Source organism: Papilio xuthus, unplaced genomic scaffold (genome assembly GCF_000836235.2).
Source record: "Papilio xuthus unplaced genomic scaffold, Pxut_1.1 DF826961.1, whole genome shotgun sequence".
NCBI classification, from domain to species: domain Eukaryota; kingdom Metazoa; phylum Arthropoda; class Insecta; order Lepidoptera; family Papilionidae; genus Papilio; species Papilio xuthus.
Window position 1 is genome coordinate 5,635,789 of NW_013531688.1, and position 24,428 is coordinate 5,660,216.

At 33.6% G+C, this 24,428-nt stretch overlaps 1 protein-coding gene across 3 annotated transcripts; it reads right to left on the reverse strand.

Annotated features, from left to right (window-relative positions):
- Window positions 1-4,560: 4,560 nt before the first annotated feature.
- spas (spastin) lies at window positions 4,561-24,115 on the reverse strand. 3 transcript variants are annotated; one of them, XM_013315674.1, is made up of 11 exons: window positions 23,514-24,115; window positions 21,455-21,625; window positions 21,074-21,241; window positions 10,901-11,091; window positions 9,394-9,585; window positions 7,814-7,928; window positions 7,271-7,413; window positions 6,498-6,688; window positions 5,924-6,123; window positions 5,518-5,687; window positions 4,561-5,026 (listed from the first exon to the last, which is right to left on the reverse strand). In XM_013315674.1, exons 1-10 carry the CDS (start codon window positions 23,971-23,973, stop codon window positions 5,524-5,526), a joined length of 1,995 nt encoding a protein of 664 aa, XP_013171128.1. In that variant the 5' UTR covers window positions 23,974-24,115; the 3' UTR covers window positions 4,561-5,026; window positions 5,518-5,523. The 3 variants fall into 3 exon arrangements, with proteins under 3 accessions (XP_013171128.1, XP_013171129.1, XP_013171130.1); XM_013315675.1 differs by lacking the exon at window positions 21,074-21,241; XM_013315676.1 differs by lacking the exons at window positions 21,074-21,241; window positions 21,455-21,625.
- Window positions 24,116-24,428: the final 313 nt, after the last annotated feature.

The following is a 24,428-nucleotide window of genomic DNA, read 5'->3' on the forward strand; positions in this document are numbered from 1 at the left end:
ATTCAATGACAATTAGAAAATACGCCAAATATAACAATTTGACTTTAAAAAAGCACAGCAAAACATATGCGATAGAAAAAACCACAACCAAGTTATTCCACGAATTATAAAATAATCACGATTTTATAATAAAATGACAATTTTTGAACTGTCTTGATGATTGTCAATGTTGGCGGGAAACTTAAATATTGACTAGTTGGAAATGAAAAAAATATAGCGCATATTTTGAGTAAAGATATTGCCAATTTTGACGTACAGCATGTGAATAAAATAATTCTGACAAGATGATTTTAAAGCGGGAATGTTGACTTAACTTTTTTCTATCTACGTATTTCTGACTATAAAAGACCTTTATGATTCTGCCGTACAAGGAAACAGTTTTGATAAACGATCACATTTTTAAATCTACTTGGAAAGACTATTTGTGTGATTCAAAGATTTTTATTATAAGATAAATACTATTTCATAGACCTACATAAGAGAAAATCTAACTGTATAAAAAGCTATGGAGTATTCCGCCGCTATATTTCATACTGTAATTGTTCTATAACTACAACCGTTGTAAAATTATGCAATGTAATTGATTTATTTGTATTTCGGTTATTTTTATTTAAAATACTAAAATATATGGGCTACTGAGCAATGTTATTTATTACTATTCACTAACCTAAGGCTATGCAAAAGATATTTTATTATAAAACATTGGTTTCGATGCGTGTGCATATCAAGTTATTTGCCGCAACCGATTTTTGGCTGAGGTAGATAACGATTACTATAGCTTGCGTTCAATCGGTATCAAACTTTTAATCTGGCAACACTGTTCTTATAACGTCACAATATGTCACTTTGACAGCTAAAAAAGTCATATTGTCTCTGTACGCAAAAATTGTCTTATATTGAAAACTAAATTGCCTTACAACGATAATTGTGTTTTTATTCAATTTTTATTGAAAATCGACCATTTTTTGGTCTTATTCACATCCCTCATTTCGATGATGTTATTATTGTGACGTCATATTATACATACGCATTTGATGTTAATTTTCTTAAGACGATTTCTAACATACTTGTGATCCTGATTAGAAATAAAAACTATTTGGCTTCACTAACACTCAAAAAAAGCTGTGCAACTGGCAGTTTTTTAGTTCTAAAACTGTATAACCTCGTATCAGCTAAACCATTTAGTGCAAGTGAATGTTACATTTAAAATGAATTTAATAGTTCATTATTTTGTTATTAAAATTAACTTTTCAACGATATTACACGAAAATACATATTTTATCCAATTAATACAGAGATCGTTAATTAATTTAAAATACAAATTCTACCCAACAATTAAATTTATATAAAAAATCGACGAACATTCCAAACTAGTACAGTCAGCGTCATATAGATCGTCACAGACAAGATATGCAAATATATAGGTACACCAAAAGTATTCAATTATATCGGTACAACAAAAGTCCTCAAAATAATAGATACATTCACCCTGCTCAAATACATCGGTACATACACAGCGTCAAATATATGAGTACATGCAAGATGCTCATAAATATCGTAGCAGCCACAGCGTCATAAGTAACGAAGCAGTCAAGGTGCTCAAAAATATCGGTACATTTGACAAAATTGAACTCTATCTCTATATACTTGTGATACAATTTGGAATAAGCTACTTCTGTTACATTCATTTGACACTTTGTATTAACATTATAGGTTGTCCGGAAAGTTCGTTCTGATTTTCGATATAAAGCTTACAATAGACTGTAGCTGAAGTGGATTCATTTTCGGATTTCCACCATTATCAAACGTCACAAAAATTTCTATATTGTGAATAATTTCATTTCATTGGTTGAGATAAAAACTAATTTTTAAAATTTTATCCAATAATAAAAGACGTTTTAGGTATAGAGTCGTACCAATATAATTTAAAAACATTTCCAAAAATTTAAGAGAACAGGGTTTCAATTTTCCTTATAAAGCGGCACGAACTTACTGGGCAACCCAATATTTTTCTTCTCCTGTCATAACGCTTAAATATATTATAAAAGTTTGTCACGCCGAATATGACAGATACGTATTAACTAATATCAAATTTTGCCTTGTCACAATATATATAATACTAGATTGGCGCAGTATTCTAGTATGTTTGCCGTAATATGTAAGTTTACCGGTTCGAATCTCAGGCTACTTTTTTTTCATTTTATCAATCACGGGGTTATTTTTTCATAACCAGTAAAAAATTGGTAATGTAAAATTTTGCTCGACAATTTTTTTTTTATAATTTTCGCTGTCGGGTAGAAAGAAATTTAAATAAAGTTAACAACAATTAGGTCAGACCATCGCGGGTGAAGTGAGTGGGCGGAGCGTGGATTGTCTTTGCGGGTTTTAAGAATGGTACGCGCGGAAACTATACGTACAAGTGTTATCTACATATGTGTGCGCGCCCACGCACACTGGAATGTTTATTGCAATCGGCCAAAAATTTGATGTAGTTTGGATATTAACATTCAGTTTTTTTTCTTTGTTTCTTAAATATAATCAGTATCAGTAAAAGGTAAAAGTGTTATTTTTACCGGTACAAGTTTAACAAACATGAGTAATAAACAAATTACATGCCAATAGCATCGCTTTATCTCCTTCATTTTTGTTTGAAATAGAAAAGTACTTTAACGGTCAAACTCATTAGTCCAAGGCAATATCAAAAAGTACCTAATAACTACGGCGATAGAATTTAATTACATGTGCTTCGATATTAAAATTAAAAAGTTTAAATATAAAAAAAAAATAGTGGCTTGGGATTTGAACCGCCGACCTTACGTACAAACGGCGGCGAACGGTAAGGCCACGAGACCAAACTAGCATATATGATGACAAACTTAAATTTGATGTTGGTTTTATCTACCTAATATCTGTCATCCGCGTCGAACACTTTTAGTAAATTTTGAAATAATGGTTTGATGCAAAGTGTCAAATGAATGTAACAGAAGTAGTTTATTCCAAATTGTATCACAAGTATATAGAGATAGAGTTCAATTTTGTCAAATGTACCGATATTTTTGCGCACCTTGACTGCTTCGTTACTTATGACGCTGTGGCTGCTACGATATTTATGAGCATCTTGCATGTACTCATATATTTGACGCAGTGTATGTACCGATGTATTTGAGCAGGGTGAATGTATCTATTATTTTGAGGACTTTTGTTGTACCGATATAATTGAATACTTTTGGTGTACCTATATATTTGCATATCTTGTCTGTGACGATCTATATGACGCTGACTGTACAGTCAAAGAATTAAATTTGCCGCCCATTGAGGATCAAATGTCACATGGCAATAAGAAGTCTACATAAGAATTATAATTTAGCACGTATATACCGGACAAAGTTATGAAACCCGGTGAGCAAAAGTCAAACCAAATTATTATAGCTCACTAGCGCCCCATATCAATGTAAAAAAAGTGTCACAAAATTCTTGTCGTACTATAGCTGTCCTGTCAATTTATTTTATGTAATTTTCTGTGTTTATATAAGTTTTATATGTTTTCTGACAGAGCTAATAGCGATAACAGCACCTTTTGATAGCTCAGACTTGTCCCATATGTATAAGCTATGTGAAGTCTTCGACCAAAGTGACATTTAATCAAAATGGGTAGGAAATAATCGACCTCGACTGTAAAACAAACACTTACAAAATTTCAAATTTAACGTAACTACAATAAACATTCTTTCTTGCTTTTTCTTCCTAAAATATTCCCGCATTTTTTTAAGTTTTGTTCCAAGGTTTTTTCAACCTATTTTTTTGCAAGCGAATTATAAAAATATTAACTTTTACAAAATAATGGGAATGCGGATGATTTTATTGTATGAGCAAAATGCAGACAATGCCGCGGTTAGTCTTTGTATGGTACCCGTCCATTTTTCATAAGCGTTTTTTTTTTAAATATACAAAAATTGAGAAACATTGATATATACTTATGCTGGCAATATACAAATTAAAAACAAAATTAACGTAACTAGAATTAATAATAAAAAAGGTAACAATATAACTCATCACGATTAAACATCGAATCGAACAAACAAAAAAAAAATCGATAAAACAATAATTGGCTAATTTTTTTTTAGATAAAAAAAAACAATTAAATTTTATTTACATGGACACACACAAGCAAATACACACATTAAGAAACAATTAAAAGATAATTATAATATTATTGTTTCATATTAATTCAAAGTTTAAATGCGATTTTATTATAATAAAAAGTTTATTATTTCAAATAATTTTGTGTCATAAAAAAACCATATTAAAAAAAAGGTAAGAAATATTCCAATTTACCATAAAAAATCGTAAAATATTTTACAATGGTAAAACCACTATTAAATACTTGATAGAATTATTTAATACTGGCAACATTGTAAATTTTAATGCATAGATTAATAAACGGCAAGATTATATCGAGACATAGACTGGTCTGTATAATTTGCCTTTTTTTCAGATTTTTAAAATTTCAAAACATTTTGTATAAATTGGCATAAGCATGTCCAAAAAAAATATAAAATATTATACAAATTAAAAAAATAGCGTAATTTGAAATAGACATGTCATAGAGAATTTTTATTTCGTGTAAAAAAAGTATTTGGACCTTTTTGGTACCGGCAGGTCATTTCTACAGATTAAGCTAGCGGTTCTAAAAAACAGATTTTTTATTCTAATATTGCTAAAATTTTCGTCACTAATTTTATTCCTCACTTTTTCTATGGCCATCATGATGCAGTTTACAAAATGCTGTCAAGTTGATCATACTGACTAGATGTAATATTTTCGACAAAATGAACAAATAAAATTTCCTATTAAAACTAATGCGAATGGAGTTCGGTTTTCTTTATGAATTAGGGATTTATCGTGTTTTTATTATCTTCGTAGGGTAGGGCGTTCTGTAGGATTTTTTCGACATAGCTCTCCCATTGAAACAATTCACGGTATCCCGGAGTAAAAACACACTTACTTCCTTTATAGTAATAAATACCTGAAAGTTAAAAACTTGTATTAATCAAGTGTTAGAAAATGAAATAAAATATATAATCTATTTAAAAAAAAATTGACACCTTTAGAAAGTTCTGTAACATAAAGGTTAAATCTGAACGTCTCTATCAAGCTTTATAGTGTAGGTTCTTAATTATTTTATTCAAGTATCTGTAGACTTCAATTGACACTTGTAAGAACATATATTGAATCCATTTTGTCAAAGAGAATGTAAGGAATCGTCGAAACGGATAGTACTAGATACGTACAGTCAAAGACCTTCGCGGTGTTTCACTTACAGACAAATTGTCTTGTCTTTTTCAACGAGTCAAACTCCTCCCCTTCTCACCAATAAGGTAGCAGTGAATTGGGCAAACGATAGCAAAAATCCAGTATACAGCTTACAGTCACATTTAATGGTGCGTTCTAATGCTTACTCAACGTTCAAACGAATGTCGCTTTAAAGTGTATTACCGGCAGATGCTCTGACAGTACCTGTATTCATAGTCCGAGGTCTCCGTACTGCACGGACCACTTCTCGTAGGCGACGAGGCTGTGCGGGGACACGGAGGGTCGGATGCGTTTCAACGAGTCCATGAAGTCTTGGAATGTAATGCTGCGGACTAGAGACAAGTCCAGGCACTTCACCTCCTCGGGGTCTAACTCTGGAATACAAATGCAGTATTTTTTACTAAAACAATTTCATTTTTACTCTTAAAAATAAAAAAATCTAATTTTTTACGCTGGCCCAATGCGTATTGATTTCTCACATATTTTTGACTTTCTTCGCAGATATATGCAGGTGGTATCACGACTTTTTGCTCCCGATAAAAACGTCGAATAAATGTACATATTTAAAACGAAAAACACTGAACCACCGAGGATGTTAATGTATATTAACCTCTAATAGGTCCGAGCGCGGCGTCCCTGCAGAGCGCGGTGAGGTCGCTGCCGGAGTATCCGTCAGTGAGCGCCGCCAGCCGAGCCAGCTCCGCCTCCGCCAGCGCCGCGCCCGCCGCCCCGCGCGCCAGCACGCGCCGCACCAGCGCCGCCCGCGTGCGCGCGTCCGGCAGCGACACGTACACGCGCTTCGGGAAACGTCTGCAACACATTTATACATGATATACACATACTGCCTGAATATGTTATTCTTCCAGTTGCGACGTTAGGATATGGCTAGGTGGGGGCGAACGCCCCGGGCGCCTCAAGGGCCATATTAGGATATAAAAGGGCGCATCCGATGCCCCCTATATGGCCTATCTTTGAATGATTTTCTCCAACACCGAAATGGGCGCCACATAAATCTCGCCCAAGGCGCCTTATATAACCGGCCCTGCTCCTCTTACTGTTAGCTTCCACCTACGTAAGCTCAGTTTTTCCAAAATAATTCAATTTTTTGTAAAGATCCCCGATAACTCAATAATGTTTCATACCAATCTGTATTTATGTCTATCTAACTAATGACTGAAACTTACCTAAGCGCAGCTTCATCCAACTCCTGCGGTCGATTAGTGGCGGCCATGACTATGAGTCTGTCAGCGCCTGTAGCCGGCAGTCCGTCAAACTCTACCAGGAACTCGGTCTTGAGTCGGCGCGAGGCCTCGTGCTCGCCAGACGACCGCTCGCACAACAACGAATCCACTTCGTCCACGAATATTATGGACGGCTAGACACGAAATACAACGTGCTACTAAAATTTTCGCTAAAATATCGACAAAAAGGCTGATTGAAAGCTATAATCCTTAAAATTGATTCTAATAGTATTAAAATCTAATATCATAAATGCAAAAGTTTAGATGTATGAATGTTTGTCAGAAGATCCAGAATGACTTAACAGATGTCGATGAAATTTGCATGTATGTAAAACATAGTCTAGAAGAAGACATAGCCTACTAACTTTTTAAATTCTTTACGGAAGGAGTCACGGGCGACAGCTAGTTACATTATAAAGTTACAAACATGGAACGATTGCCTTCTATAATAACGCAGCAACATCAGACTCAAGTTAAAATATGTATGTATACTCGTCACACATTTTGCGTGTAGTAATATTTATTCGCTTATTATTTGGAGAGACATTATGAGAAAATCGGCGCCGTCCAACATATAAAAACTGCTACATCAATAATCTAATCAACAACTATTAACTCTGAGTCGTTAAGTCCCCTTAGTGTAGATTTATTACGAGAAATACACACTAAAGTTCCCCTCTAAGTTATCGATTACATACTCTTAGTGCGTGTCTCACCTGCAGTTCCCTGGCGACCTGGAAGAGAGCTCGCACCATCTTCTCTCCATCCCCCACGTATTTGCTGGTGAGAGTTGCCGCAGATATGGAGAAGAAAGTGGCTGAACACTCCGCCGCCACGCATCGAGCTAGTAATGTCTTACCTGACAATATACACAGATTTAGTTCTAATCTCTCTAATATTATGATAAAGTTTAGTATGGATAGATGGATGGATGTTTGTTAGAAGGTATCACCAGAACGGCTGCATGGATCTGTAATTTGGCAGAGATGTAGAACATAGTCTGAAAGAACACATGGTTACTAGTTAATTTTATTGTTTCCGCATAGATGGAGTCGTGGGCGACAGCTAGTGTTGAAATAAACATAATTTTCCATTAAAAATGGTAAGACTTAGTTACACTTGACAAATTGAGCTAAGCCGAGTGAACGTCGTATAGAAGAGTGTAGTTGCTACCGCTGTCTACCTCGAATAAGTTTAAATATGAGAACTCTGTAAAGATTGTTTACCACATACGTGACAAAACTAAGACAATAACTAACCATTTCCTGGAGGTCCGAATAGCAGTAATCCTTTAGCTGGCGACCGAAGACCTGTGAAGAGCTCTGGTCGGAGCGAAGGAAGCACTACCATCTCTTGCAGCGCTTGTTTAGCTGCCTGAAATAAAATCACTTTAAAATGAAACATAAAAATAAATCTATGGAGTAACCGTAGACATTTGTTGTTTTTTTTTACTAACACCTTTTTTAAAAAAAACATCCGTAATACAGTTCCAAACATAGTTTTTAACAGTTTTGGTAGGAAATAGAGATATATCTTATTACTAATATTATAAATGCGAATGTTTAGATGGATGGATGGATGTTTATTTGAAGGTATCTCCGGAACGGCTCAACGGATCCTGTTGAAATTTGGCATACATATAGAACATAGTCTGGAAGAACACATAGACCATTAATTAAGTTTATAATTTTAATTCCGCGCGGATGGATTCGCGGGCGACAACTAGTATAAAATATATGCAGCCGAGATTTTATCTTTTGTAAACAATGCGGATGTTAATTGCGTTGAAATGCGACCTTAATGTTGTCATTAACATGCTCTGTGTGTTTGTGGGAACGTAAGCCACAACAAACGAACATAAATTCAACGCAAACTGCGACAAACGTTTTTATATAGGCAAATGATTACGCTAGAACATCGTAAAATGCAATATATGATATAATGTGGGGAAAAGTCTTGTTGTTTGTATGCGAATTATTGCTTCGTAATTTTATTATACACGACTGATTGCAACTAGGTTTTTTAGGGTTCCGTACCTCATTGGAAAAAACGGAACCCCTATAGGATTACTTTGCTGTCCGTCCGTCTGTCTGACAAGACCCTTTTTCTCAAAAACGCGTGACGGTATCAAGCTGGAATTTATCAAATGTTTAGGTCTGCGGTCGCTAGGTGCTGTGAAAAAATAAAACTTCTAAGCCAGCCCAATCAAAATATACAACCGTTTACTTCTTAATTATTGGGATGTCCGTAAATTAATCTATATCTTACTATATCCCTTTCTTATTTGTCAAGTTAGTTAAAAAATGAATAAACGTCGTCATAACTTAGGGTACTGGTTGGAAAGAAAAAAAATGGCATTTTTATTCATGCATTAAAATAAAAAAAAGTAAACAATAAGATATTAATTAGTAAGGGAACATTTTTCGCTCGGACTGCGCATTAATTAACTGCAATTATAAAAGAGAAATAATACATAAAGCTGAAGTTTCCGACGATTGTATTAATTATTAGGAGAAACTTCAAAACACTACAAAGCTTTGTAAAAACCTTAAGGTAAAAATAGATGACAGGACAACATAAGCATGTATTCCATAATACCTGACAGAACTAACAAAAATAACAGCCAACCAGAAAAATTTGTCGCACTATAAGCCCAGGAATTATCTGTTCAGCTAAAGTAGTCTTGATTTCTTGCTTGTGTGAATGTGCCCTTATACTTACGAACCTATACTGCGTATAAGGAAAGAAAGGAAGCTTAGTACCGTATACAGTAAAAGACTGAGAAGAGAAGACTGATTGGGATATATGTCTAGCATTGGACTGGACCGTTACTGCCTACCTCCTGTCCAGCGATGTCATCCCAGTGTACTTTAGGTCCGCCTTCGATGATCTCGTCTAGTATGAGTTGAACAAGCTTGGGGTCGACGCCGCGCACTGCGAGGGGTTGCGGTGTACGGCTGCGGGTTGGCGTGCCCCGTTGCGACCCCGCGCGCCGTACTGGCGAACCGTTCACTGGGACTTGGTAACCACCCTGAAGAGAAAGATTTGTTAAAGAAAATACGATATGTTTTTTTGTGTTATAGCAATCTTCGTGCCTAATATTTCCTATATGTCACTGAACTATATGTAACACGTTTTGAGAGTGATGACTGATAAATTTCCAAATTTCATGATAAAAAAATTGTCTTGATTTAACATCAATGTTATCCATGCAATGTATTTAAAAAATCTATTTAGTTAGACTAAAAATTTCTTGGATGGTACGACATAATTTGAACAATCAAATTTTTATGAACTTCTAAAGTTTCTCGACATTAAAAAAACTTTTTTAATCTGCCTTCAAAGGCTAATAACCTTAATATCATCTGCGTATTTTTACTAGCTATTTTATAAAGTACAATAATACTGATTTACTTGATCCTAGCAATATGTAAACTTAAGCGGGATTAGTAGCACTACGCGGTTACTACCCGCTGCCGATCAGCGGTTAACCGCCGCGTAATCTGGCCATTTATATTGACAACTTCAACAAGCTTAGTGTCACCTCGGTGTTGAGTTCCTGGTATTAGGAAACTATATTCATTGATTATTATAATATATTTGTAATGAATAAAAAGAAACTTGTATAAAAGTTAACCTAAATGTTATCTAAACTTAATTTTAAGTAAAAAAAAACAACGAACATATGTAAATGACATACGTATATCAGTCTTTCCCAAAGTGGGCGATAACGCCCTCTTGTGGGCGCAGGTCTCAAGTTGCGGATTATAGTAAAAGTTTCGTTTAGAATTCTCCGATAATATACATATATAGGTCACAATAATTAATTAAATTTAATTTGAAGTTATAGTGATTTTTAAATATGTGAAAATATGGGGGCGCTAAAAAAATATTTATTCTCAGTGGGCAGTAGACAAAATAAGTTTGGGAACCACTGGTATATATGTTCGTTGTTTACGTGTACCGATCGATATTTTTGTCTGGGGGTTTCTTTGTCATTCACATCCCGTTTAATGCCATGCCAGTCGGATTGTCGAGAATGCACTATTTAACTCAAACAAACAATATTTCTACATTCATACCGGTGAACTGTATTGACATTTGTCACAACACTGACTAGTTATTTCAACAATCAACTATGGTATGCTTTTAATTTACAAACATCTAATGAAAACACACAACAAATGTCTTCCTAGAAATTATTATAGAATGACTCTTAAATATACAAGTAACTCTTCTATTATACAAACATAAAACCATATTGTCCCTTTCAATCTCATTGAAAAACACAAGGACGACAAGTTTTATTATAAGCCATAAAACAGTGTTTTTTTTTCATAACTCACCGAAAGTTGTCGTTTCACCGCTGGAGGTGTCGATGCAGGTTTCAAGGGGTACCGGCCGTAGCCCCCATTGGAACTGTTCGGCTGGGATGACGAACGCCCCATGGACCTGGGTAGGGTCTGGGACTTCATGAGAGGCCCACCACCATTGCCAGGCACACGTCTACTTGCGGTTGTCAGCTTGCGACCCGCAACTAGTACATTTAACGTCATTTAGTATATCGAAAAGTACTAAGACACTAAAAAGTACAAATTGATGTTATTTACCAGGAGCGTTCAAAGTACACGGCAATATTTAACTTCATGTTCATAATTTTTTTTAATAAATTTCATATGCTAGACTTTACTCCCAAGTTCCATTAAAACCCTTTTAAGATTTTAACGGTCATGCATGCATATAGGATGGAGAAGCGAAAAAAATGTACCAGGAACCCATGAATAACAACTAACTTAGAAACCCGGCTCGATTTATTCAGCGAAATCTGATTATGTACATATGTTATGTAGAGATGCAAAACTACTAAATGGTAGAAATTAATTCCCTACATAAGAGGATTGGAGCAATCTTATTATACATTGTATAGAGAAGCGAAAATTTGTAGATGCAGCATGATGGGAAGAGGGATGGGGATTAATCCATGGGATTACATACTACAACGTATTATACTATATTTCTGTACCTTTATATTTATAAGGTCTTTAGTAATTTAATTTGTGAAAAATAATTAAACTTAATTAGTAGTATAATCTTTAATTACATTAACGATTACACAAAAATCCACGCGCTAATAAAATTTTTCGTTTGGGCATAAAATTAATTAGATACTTTAAAGGCTTGGCTAAAAAATAGAGCTAAAAACTTCACGAAGTAGAAATAAGGTCATTAGTGTACTGCTCTCTGTTTTAAGATGTAAACAGTAATTAAGAACAAGATTCCCTAAGGAGTCCTAAAATAATTCTTGGTATGGAAGATTTCTTAGAATTAATATTTTCAGGAGAGTTTTAGATATGTGATTTTTAAAGTGACGTGATAAAAAGAGAACAGTTTCAAATTGAAGATATTTAAATAGCATAAATATGCAAATGTAATTAAAAGCTATAATTAAAATTGTACTGCATACGCCATTACGGATTAGCCTCACGAACATATATTTATAGTCGCATTTTATTTAATATTTTTTGTCAACTTTTTTTTTTATTAAAAATCGTATGTGAGTGTCCCTAACCTATTGTATGTATAAGTTAAAACATGTACACGTTTTGTCAAGCAAATCTTCATCAATTCAAAGTTAATGATGCTTGACTTCCGATATTTTAACAAGGGTCGAGTCTATTATACATCATTCAACTGTCACATATTACCGGCCAGTACTTTTATTCAACGGATTTTTTTTAAAAAAAAGGATGCAAAATTAGTTGTGTTCTAAATTTAAATTAAAGAGCTTTTTGCACCCATGAAAGAAACCTTTGAACGCCCCTTCAAAAATGCTCGTCTGAACTCAATATGTTAATACGGGGGTTGAAAATGGCTATTAATTTTAATTCATGTAGAATACGTACGTGCAATATTATCGTGAAAATGTTTTTATGTTACCTAATGATCATTTACAAATTGTTTTGTTGCATTTTATGGCCGATCAAGTCAAATTATTAGAATTTAATTTAAGATTATTAGAATTTATTTTTGCTTTAAGTTTAGATTAGTAGCTACTATTTTGAGAAGCAACAGGAGAAAGTGGTCCGAGAAACTTAAAAAAAAAACGATTGTACATATCTTTATTTGCCTCCATCGCTTCGTCGATAAACGATTATTTGTTTGGGGATTTTCTTTTATATTATTTTTCATTTTTTTAATTCTTATTTTCGTCTTTATCGTATATGGTTTAATTGATTAAATTGAATGTTACCAATAATCACTCTATTCTTATTTTGCGTACGTTTTTTAAATAAATCCATTTCACAATTGAAATCTAAAGTAAGCTTAAATTAAAAACCGATTAAAACCCATAATAAATTAGACATTTTAAATTGAAATTGTAGTCAATCTAAATCAAATATATCGCAAAACTTTCACAATAACATACCGTAACTTGGAGTATTGAAAACTCTGTAATACGATGATACACAAACGGAAAGCTGTATCTGAATGACCTATAGAAATCATCACAACATCATCAGAGTAATTTCATCTTTAATTCATTGTAATAAGGGCGATAATTGAAATCTAAACAAGGCGTAGTCAATATTCGAACTAAATCGTAGTCTGATGAACCATGACGGTCTCATTCCGGAAATACGATTCGAATGTGAAATTTGTGTGCGTGTCTCCACGTTTGACTGCTTTCCCGAACCCGAGATATCATTACACCGTTTCACAACGACGGGGTCGGCTGAACATGTATAATTCATATAAAAAGATTTATAACAGTATCCATGAACGACAATCTTGTTTCGCAGTTTGAAGAAAAAAAAGTAAAACGTCCGATGATGCCGTTATCGGAGTGACATGATAAAAACACGGCCTGCCGGCTCGGAGCCACTGAACCGAAAAACAATCGAACATATAGCTATGTTGTACAGTCAGCTTCATAAATATGTACACTTTATAAAGCTGCAGAAACTTGTATACGCACGTTTCAAAAATATGTAAACACATATCAGACCTTTTTTCCCCACTATGAATATTTGCTATCGCTGAAGAAGTGTTTACGTATTTCCGAAACCGAAGGCGCATAAACGTTTCTGAAGTTTAATAAATGTTTACATATTTTTGCAGTTGACTGTACATTGCTAATTTACAGTAGCATTTTATTTTAACGCGTGCGAATTTTCAATATAGAACACAGAATTTCCACTGCTAAAATTTGTAAATAAAACATTTAGTTGTCTCATTTTTTCATTGATAATGAAAAGGATGACAATATGATTTTTTTAACAAATGTTTCCGCAGTGTAAACTCACTGTACTACTGCGACAGGGGTGAGCTGCATAGTGGGGGCTATTTCTAGCTTATGGGCAATAAACTAAGCGTAAATTATCTAGGGTTAAGTCAGTCATGTAATCGAGTAGTATAATAGATTAACTCTGCGTTTGTAAGGTCGTCTAGACAGGTGAGGCGTTTATTTCTACAACCTAGCGTAGTTCCTACGTATTAATATAAACTTATTCGTTTCTTACGATACTATTAACCTTACGGAAATATCAATAATAGGTAAGCTATCAAAATAAATATAGCGAATGTTTAGATGGATGTTTGTTTGACGGTATCTCCAAAACAGCTGCATGGATCTTGCTGAAATTTGGCACAGATGTAGAACATAGTCTGGAAGTCACATAGGCTACTAATTATGTTTGTTTTTTTAAATTCCGCGCGAACGAAGTCGCGGACGACAGCTAGTTATTAAGTAATCTTATCTTGAGAGTTGAAATTTAATATGTAACTGTAAAAATATGCATTCAAGTAAGTAGGTCTATAACTGATATAATTCTAATCTTTCACTTCTGCGATAACCTAAAAAAAACTCTTTCCTTCACGACGTGTGCTAGAAACTTTCTTTTGTCGGCGGTAAGTAACGAGAAAAAAACGCAGGCGTCCTACTGCTTATTGAGACGAGTTTTAGAGTGCATTAAGTAATTGTAGCTTAAGTAAATAATGACAGGCTTTAGGATTGTACAGTCAAAGAAATAAATTCGCTTCCCACTGATGATCGAATATCACACAACAAATGTTTACTATGAGAGCTACAATTCACGTATGAACTGGGTAGGAAATTAACTTCTTCGACTACGCGTAAATAGGATTACTAAATTCAAACAGGCGTATGAATAGTTTCTTAACAGTCTTATTCCTTAGTACAGTCGTTGACCTGACGTTACAACCGGAACTTGTGGATTATACTACAATCGCATTTTAAAAGAGGACACCTCATACTTTAACTTAAGAATAGTATTGGAAGGTATAATTGCGATAGAAAATATATTCGTTATTCACTAATTTAATTGTGGAAATTGTGAGATTCGGTAAAATAAAATTAAAAACGTGTATACTTTTACAGATGAATGGAGATGTAATTTATGTTAACATAGATTAGGACTTCATTTGAACCAGTGTATAGACATAGCCACTTCCTATTATGTGTTCAATATAAAAAAATCCTACTAATATTATTAATACGAAAGTAACTCTGTCTGTCTGAAGAATATGTGAATGAGTAATTGCCGGTAACTATTTTTTTTTTCATTCTATGCGGACGAAATCGCGGGCACAGCTAGTAGTTATATAGTTAATGTATGCAATAATTTGTCAAGAGCGTGATGTTCTAATATAAAACATAATAAATGCAGTGAAACAATCAGAGTACTGTTCCGTTAGGTGCTTTACTGAGCTCATGGTCGTCCACCTCGTGCATGTACTATAAAAGGACAATATGCCGACCTCAAAAACCGTACACAACCCGACCTACATCCGTTACATACAAATCATACAATGTAATCTAGGTTATGTTTTTAATTCCGTGTTTAAAATGTAAGGTAAAACACATTTTGTAATTACTCATCACAACAGGATTCTGTTATTAAAAATATAAGTGTTTAAATTAATTTATTCCATAAAAGGACGCACTAACCGTGGGTTTCAGAACCCAAACTCTTCATTTTAATCATTGTTATCTCTATTTTGTCACAGATAATGACAGGGATGACGACGATACAAGGATTTTGATCTTGAAAACCCACGGTTATTAAATAATTTTTTGAACTAATTTATTTCTATATTAATAATTTACACTTTGGGGTGTCTTTAATATCATACGACACGAATATCCGTAATGGTAAGTAAATTTGATTCCTTGACTGCATAAATATTGGGCATATGAGTAAGCTCCAGTATATGTTGTTTCCACGCGGCTCATGAGTAATGTTTCATTTCCCAATATAAAAGGGGTAACGTAAATCTTACGTGATAGGTAATTTATAGTTTCGTTATAACGCCTTCTATTAGGATACGCAATACGTATTTTAACACTTCGCTAAATGCGATAGCGAGCTTAATAATAATAGTTATGAATCGAGTGAGTGATTTGAAATCAGGTAACACTATGAGGGCTGATTTTGTTAGAAAAGGACAAGAATCACGATAGAATAATACCATCGTTTGGCTAAAACTGTAAGCATGAAAAATTACTAGTAATAATTTGTAATTAATATCCGAGGGCCTATCACGAATAATCGCGACACGCGCCTTCGAACTGACATCTTGTGATCTCATCAACATTTGTTAGTGTTGATTTACGTCCAGTAGGGGTGTATAAATTTCAATACAATTTTTGTCGACGACGTTTCGAAAACCTTATCACAAATATTCGTATTAGGCACTCTGTTAGAAAAAAAGCCTTGCTATTTAACTACAAAACAGCCGCGAAGCTTTTAAACACATCGAACATCGAAGAGTTCTCTATAGAAGTGCGAAAGTTTCTCTCGACTCTTTTGTGTATCGAGATGTGTTACGACATAAGATCTTTGTCATGTTTGGGTGTGGGCGGTCCGGCCCATGTGACATAAATCATACAAGATTGATGATAATCAAGTTGTGTAAGAAAAGAAATATTCACAGCATTTATATGAGATATATAATGTACTAGCTGTAGCCCGCGACTCCGTCCTCGTGGAATAAATACCAATAAGAATACTATTAGGATTATGTGTTCTATATAATAAGAAGACTATGTGTTCTTCTAGGCTATGTTCTAAATCTATGCCAAATCTCAGTAGAAGCCATGTAGCCGTTCCGGAGATACCTACAAACAAACATCCATCCATCCAAACATTCGCATTTATAATATTAGTAAGATTTATTATTGTTCGCGGCTCAACCCGATTTGGGGGACGTTTACTTTTTAAACGTATTAAAACAATAGAAAATAAAGCCTATGTGAAGAAATGTTACTTAGGCATAATGTAGTATTCTAATAGAAAAATAATTTTTGAAATCGGTGAAGTAGTTTTTGAGTTAATTCGGTACCAAAAAAAATACTTTTCGTTAAAACATGTTATATTATTGTAGGCACTTTATTCACGCGCTTGCTTTTAATAATAAAAACAATTTTTTTTAAAACTCAAGCTAAATATCATATAGATTCCTACGACTATACCACACCCAGACACTTGGATTTATATCTCTGTAAATTGCCTCATTGAACCTACGCATTACCTTGGCTGAGTAGTGACCATACGACTGTTTTGAAACGCAAAAATTATCTAGACCAGATTTACTCACATCATGACATAATATAAATCAGTCGCTTGAATGCTAATACGTTTTCTATTAAATATCGATCTATAGGTATCTGTCGGATTATTATAATATGATAATATGATTAAAGCAAATAAAATAGAGATAAAATGGAATGAATAAAAACAATTAAAAAATTATAGACAAAAAGATAACCAGGTCAGGTTTAAATCCTTGTTTTTTAATAACAAGAAACACAATAAAATATCGCATTTATACAACAAAATAAGTTCAAATGTGACCTGTGAATATTACATTTGAAAACTAACCTCTTACCCACCCGTCTATTGATCTATTAATAATAGATTCGCTGCATCGTTAATGGCCAATTGCGGCGCGCAAAACAATTACAAATTAATTTGCCGACGATTAAATTTATCAAAGATAATAGGTAAATCCACTCGACTAGGTCACACAGATTTAGGTAACCCAGTTGAATCTGAAACTATGTTAAAGATTAATCTCACTTTGTTCGCATGTGACCTCGGATATAAAAGCGCATGTCGATAACAGCCTTCGGAAATAAAAATCTGTTTTATTTAATGTTTATTCTTGAAGAGATGTCTTCTTAGATACGTATATGTAATAATTGCTGTCCCCCGAGACTCCGTCCGCGCGGAATTAAAAAAAAAATAATTAGTAATCTATTTAACCTGTGTTTGTCCTGACTATGCTCTACAACTTTTTTTTATAACAGAAGGGGGCAAACGAGCAGCAGGAACACTGAGGTGTTCAACAACGCCCGTTGACATCAGCAATACCAGAGGAACCGCAGATGCGTTGCCGGCCTTTGAGATGGTGATACGCTCGCTTCTTGAAGGACCTTAAGTCGTAGCAGTTTGGAAATATAAAAAACATCTATGCCAAATTTAAGGGAATTCCATGCTTCCGTACTGCAAATACCTTCTTACAAACATCCATCCATCGAAACTTTTTATACTACATATTAGTAAGAAGTAAGATTAGTCAAACAAATATGGCTTATTTTAGTCAGAGTGCAGAATAATATTAGGTCGAAGAAGTCATTTTGCAATGACTCAATGTTACACAAAATTTTTACTTCGTTACTCAACCTTATTAAATTGTTATGATTTACGCGCACAATTAAAAACATTTGAATAAATAACTTACATTCAATTAAACTGAGGTGCGAGAGGAGTTAACATAGTACGAACGGTAAACTTAAGCATTTTGCTGTTAAAACGTGAAAAAACAATGCAAGCTTACTTCGTTCAGAGATAATGGATCGATATAGTCTGTGCTTGTTTCACACGAGGCTGACTTGCAGTGCTGCATTGGTCTACTGTATTACCTCAATGTGAAACCAGCATGACGCTATACTAGACACGCTAGTCTGCGACAGTCTAGGCTACTCATTGTTGTCACTAAAATGTTCATTGTCTACAATTTGAAGTAATTGTTATTAACAACATAGCGCGACCTGTCCTTAATATCGTCGTCACTGGAATATTTGTCACTGTTTTACGATGATTGAATTCTTTGTGAAGGCTTTAATTAACATACCGTCAGGAATTATGTAGTGGTTCTAGAGGTCCGCAAAGAAATAATAAAACTGAGATTAAAACCAGAGGAGCGTAGACAGAAGTAGAATAAAAAAAAATGTTCTTTGAAACAGCCCTTTCAAATTTCTTTGCTTTTATGCTTAAAGCAACCAGCGGTCGCTTTTGTTCGAAAGTGCATTGTGTTCTTACACAAAGATGTCTGGAAACATATTTAATTTACACTGGTTGAGAATAGCAACGATGTTTGGGAGAAATTCATACGGTTAATTGTTGAAAATTCTCCAATTTCTTGTGTTACACGCACGATAAATCTTCCGACGTTGGATGAACACCTTGGATAACTATCTCTTTCAACTGTTTAATGTTTTTTAGAATATAATAACGCGGTTTACGGCTGACTGACCACGCGCGGAACACTCCAGTGGTCATCTTCTACGCCCGAAATTAATATTCGATCCTATAGTATAGGAGCTAGCAACATTTTCAAGAAAGAATTTCAGGTCAGCTGATTTTGTGATATGTCGTCCTTTTTGCTCTTTCGGTTAGAGTCTAGAGTCTGGCTGTCGGTAGTGGTTGCGTTCATTAGTGCGCATCCTATCAGTCCACGTACTTGTCCTGGATTTTAAGACGCGTAATTTTATTTTTTTGTTTTTAAATAACTTTATCTGACTTACCTTTATTATTGCCAGACATTTTTGACGTTGCTAACTATGTACCAGACGCGATTTTCTATTGAATTAACTACACGGATAAGCTAAGATGGTTCCAGATATTGATTTCGGCCGTTATAAGGTTTTTAATTTTAAAGATACAATAAGAAACCAATGATAAATGTTCTATTGTAAATCTATTATAACCTTGAATGTACCTAATCTCGGTCAATGCATTCGGAAGTTAATAAATGTCCTTGACTTGACTTGACCCGGCAGTAGATATACCACGTGTAAAAATTTAAAATTTAATTTTTACGCCAAATTAATTTAACTGCTTGTTAAGGAGTTTTTGTTCTACCTAAAATGTACAAATATCCTTCAATATTATGTTTTTTTCAGGTTACAAAATATTAAAAAAAAATTAGCCATTTTAACGAAATGAACATTTTAACTTTGTTAAGTGTGAAGCGGAAAATTTTAAAGTATAAAAAACAACTAAAATGAACTTAATATGCAAATAATACGCAATTCAGTAAAATTACTTTTTCGCGTAATTGTTATTTTTACCCGTTCACACTGATCGAGAAATTGATAAGGATACATTTGGCGAGAAAAAATAATATATAAAAGATATTCGATAGTTAACGACCCTCAAAACTGTCCAAAGCAGTTATCGTTAAATTAACGTAAAATTTCTCACGACCATGAAAGGTTAAGTTTCATAATTCAGGCCATGTAAATGTCTTAAGTTCTTTAACACGAATACTATATATGTAAATTATTGAGACATAATATGTGACCTAAAAACAGAAAAATATGACTGATTTTATTACGGTAGCAGTTAAAGTCAAATAACAAATCGATTTCAATTTAATTGATTGGAAAATATTATTCGCTAGCAATCGCCCGCGATTCTGTCCGCGCGGAATTTAAAAAAAAACATAATTAGTAGCCAGTGTGTTATTCCAGACTATGTTCTACATATAAGCCAAATTTCAACGAGATCCATACAACAGTTATGTAGATAAATTCTAATAGACATCCATCCAAACATTCACATTTGTAATATTAGTAAAATAAGAAGTAAGATCGTTCTTCGTTCGTTGAAAAACTGTAGAACATGTTTTGTTTTGAATAATTAATGTTTTACACAAGCTATCATTATCATAAATTGATCAATTTAATAAAGGTCCAGTCTAAGTAAATTTGTTAGTAACTTAACGAAATCTTGTTTTTGTGGATAAAAAAAATGTTTTTTGAAGCATTCAGTTATTCGTTCAATATTTAACGGGTTCCGTACCTCGAAAGGAAAAAACGGAACCCATATAGGATCATTTTGTTAGTTATAAATTTACTTAAGTATTTTGTTACTTGGTCAATAAAAATTAAGATTATTTGCGTATAATGTAATCGAGTTGCGATGATTAAATGTTTCAATTTAAGCGGGAAAATTTCGTGACACGGTTACAAATGATAGGGTGCCGTGTACAACACAGAAAGCGTAAAAAAAAGTGACAAGCACAGTGAACCCACATGCAAACATCGCCGTATGAACACACATGCCAATTGTACTAAGAACATTATTATTCAACGTCCAACATTCATGGTTAACACAAAACGAGTTATGGTGATTGTCTGTGAGGTTGTTTTATTTTTGGTTTTAATTTGCTGTAGGTTACGTCAAACGAAGCTAAGCATTACAGTGATCTACCTTCGTTCGGTGGCTTCGTTTGACCACTGTTACTTTCTGTATGCGCTAGTAGTGTTGTCTTGGACTTCTCTAAGGGCCTACGCCCTTTTAGAGGCGACTCCGTGGCCTTTTTGTCGCTTCGCTCGGATTCACTCTCTACGCCCAACATACTGAGGGCGACAAGGTTGGCTACGGCGGAGACGTTATCTATTAACTTCTTATTAACTTCATAATATTGTATGGTGTAAGGAGTATTAAAAAATAATAATAAAAAAGCGATCATGCAGGACATACAGCCAATTTTAAATTAACCAAAAAGGCTTGTATAGCTGAAATAATTGTAGCGGTGAAGAAATTTCGAAACATATTGCAATTAAAAGGGGATAAAAACACCATTCATACCAAGGAAATGTAATCGATCCTTTGCCATGCCCAAGTTGGTTTTCATCTTATCGTGTAGGCGCTGTGCGCGCTGCCAGGCGTCTCCGCGGCCGCCCCAGCAGTCTACAGCTATGCCTCTCTCCAGTTCATAAATGCCTTTCTTGTATAGCTCTATAGCTAGCTCTTTCTGACCTGTGCCGATTTGTTCATATCAGTTTGCTATCTAAACTTTATATCCCTCACAAACTCAATACCAGACTTATGATCCAGTCTTTACATCTAATTGTGGGCACTGTGATATTTAGCACAACAAACATTTATTACCTGAATGCCAAATTACTAAATAAGGCTAAAGAAATAAAGCATAGTTTGGTAGAAATGAATATTTAAATAAGTCACTCATTAAATAACAAATGTATATAAAAGCTGGTGACATAGAATGAATCAAAGCAGACTTATATAAGCCTTTACACCTGTATTTTATAGTCAACCGTCTTGTACATAATAATATGAGTATATAAGATCAATAGATAATTATTTGCTTATAAACATTGACATATAGCTAAGAAGCCAACACATGTATGCTGTTGGAATATCACAGCAGAATTAAGATGATGTAATGAATTGTAAACGTACCCAATGGTTAAATAAGTTTATTTAATTCATATTTTAAAAAGGTGATTTGAAAATTTTTAAAATTAAGTTAAGACTTCAATATATTTATATTTAGGAACTTCTCTATTTAAGATGGGTGTAAAAAAAATTAATGATATTTCAATTGAAAATTTTTCTATCAATATTTTTAAACCTAAATAGCTAAATTTAAACAAATATTTGAGTAGTAAGTACATATAAACAGATTTTTTAATACTTTTAAATTCAATTATAGGAAAAAACTAGACAGTTATTGACAAACATCAATAATAAATAACAATTAACTAGGAAATAATTCTAACCTACATAACTACTGAAGTGGTTATCAAACAAGGTTTATTATTTTCAATTCATTTTTTTTACAACAGAAGAGGGCAAACAAGCAGCAGGAACACCGAGGTCCGCCCATGGACATCACCATTAATAACATAGCTGCAATAATATACTAATATGTTTAACAAAACTATCTAAACTTTACAATACTTCGGATGGAATAAAACACAGGAATAATTTATTCCAATTATGTCAATGGTAAATATATTTTTATATATAAAAGTAAACATTCATTGTATTTTGACAATAGATTTTTCATTGATAATATAGAACACTACTGTTTGTTTTTTTCAACAAAGAAAGCTCATTCAGTCGTACATTTTGAAGGATTTTGGGAAAACTTAAAGAAATATTTCAATCTCTAAGTTAATTAAGTTACCTTAACATCAATAAAAAGTTGATTAATAAGGAATTAAATAATATCTACTGTATTTTGTTTGGTTTGAATATCTTGTGTAACAATGCCAATCTTTTTTATTATTCTGCAGTTGCAAGCTTCATAATTGCTTGCTTCAATTAGCATGATTTTACATAAATTGTGAATATTTTCAAGGTCCACTTGAAACAAATGAAAATATTTAACAATTTAGAATTAAATTGACTTGAACTTATATGATATAATTTCTTATATTTAGGAAATTATAATTTTGTAAATATTTTACTTGTCAGGTTTTATAATTATTTCTCACATTGTAGTAAAAAAATTCTATAATGATTTTTATAAACTGTATGATCATTTTTTTTAAATTGAATAAAAACTACATTCCATAATATAAAATAAGTGCACATTATTTTAAAACTTAAATAAAACCATATATCTATTTTTAATATCTCCTTATAAGAGTATTTACTCAAAAATATTATGTTAAAAATGTCAATTTCATTTACTTATATTTTAATAATTAAATGTTATTCAATATAGCATGTATTTAAATCGATTTTGCTTTTTGAAACACCTTTCATAAGTATGAAAAATGCAGTATTCTTTGTTATATGACATCATCCATTTAAAAGACAAAAGAACAGAGAGCATGTCTAAAACATGTGTGAGTAAACAATGGGATATATGAATAGACTAATAATAAACACTTACCCTCGTTTTCCTCATCAATCTTCAAGGCTTTTGATATGTATTCAAAAGCCTTGCGATGGTGATGCTTCTGCTTGGCCAGCAGAGGGTCCCCTGGTCCCACATTGTGTGTATGAGACATATCTTCTGCAGCTAACTCAGTCGATATCACGCCGTCTTTTACCACCACTTCCAAATTACACTCCCCGTTCTTACGAGGCTTATGCATAAACCGGTGTGACGCCGAATACAAATATTTAAAAATTATAAACAACTGGTACAAAATAGATCTAAGGACGTTGAACAAAATAATGATAGGGTAAGAGACGACGTAAAGATTTCTTTTATGAACTGAAGGTTGCGATTCATGTCGCAACGCTGAACCCTTTGCTAGGTTCGCATCTGCCTTTTTCGATTTTCGGTTCGGAGACCTCGTAGTTTTCCGTGATAAACGACCACCATTGGAATCGTCACCCGAAACCATCAAGAACACTGACGCTCCCAGGAGCTTAACACGAAAATGCCATACAAGACAAAGACGCACACGTTTGTTATTCTACTTAATAATTCTAAAATAAAATATATCGCGCTAGCTGTGTGTGATGGTTATTGACAATTTCTGAGCTTCTGACGTTTGTCATCCTACTCAGGCAACCGAAGCTTTTATAATCTGTGCTACAAATTGAACGCAAACGGAGATCCTCCATCTTGAAAAATGTGTATCTATCTCACTCATAACTTTCTCTATAATTTTTGGGCTGTTTTAAAAAAAAACCATAGTGTATATGAATAAATTGTGATTTAAAAATTTATTATTTCTTTACATTTAAAGTTTGGATTATAAATACACAACAATTTAATCTAGTTAATTTAAGTATGTAATTTAAAATTTACAATTTATTTGTATTCATCATGAAAACACCCCCCCCCCCCCCCCCC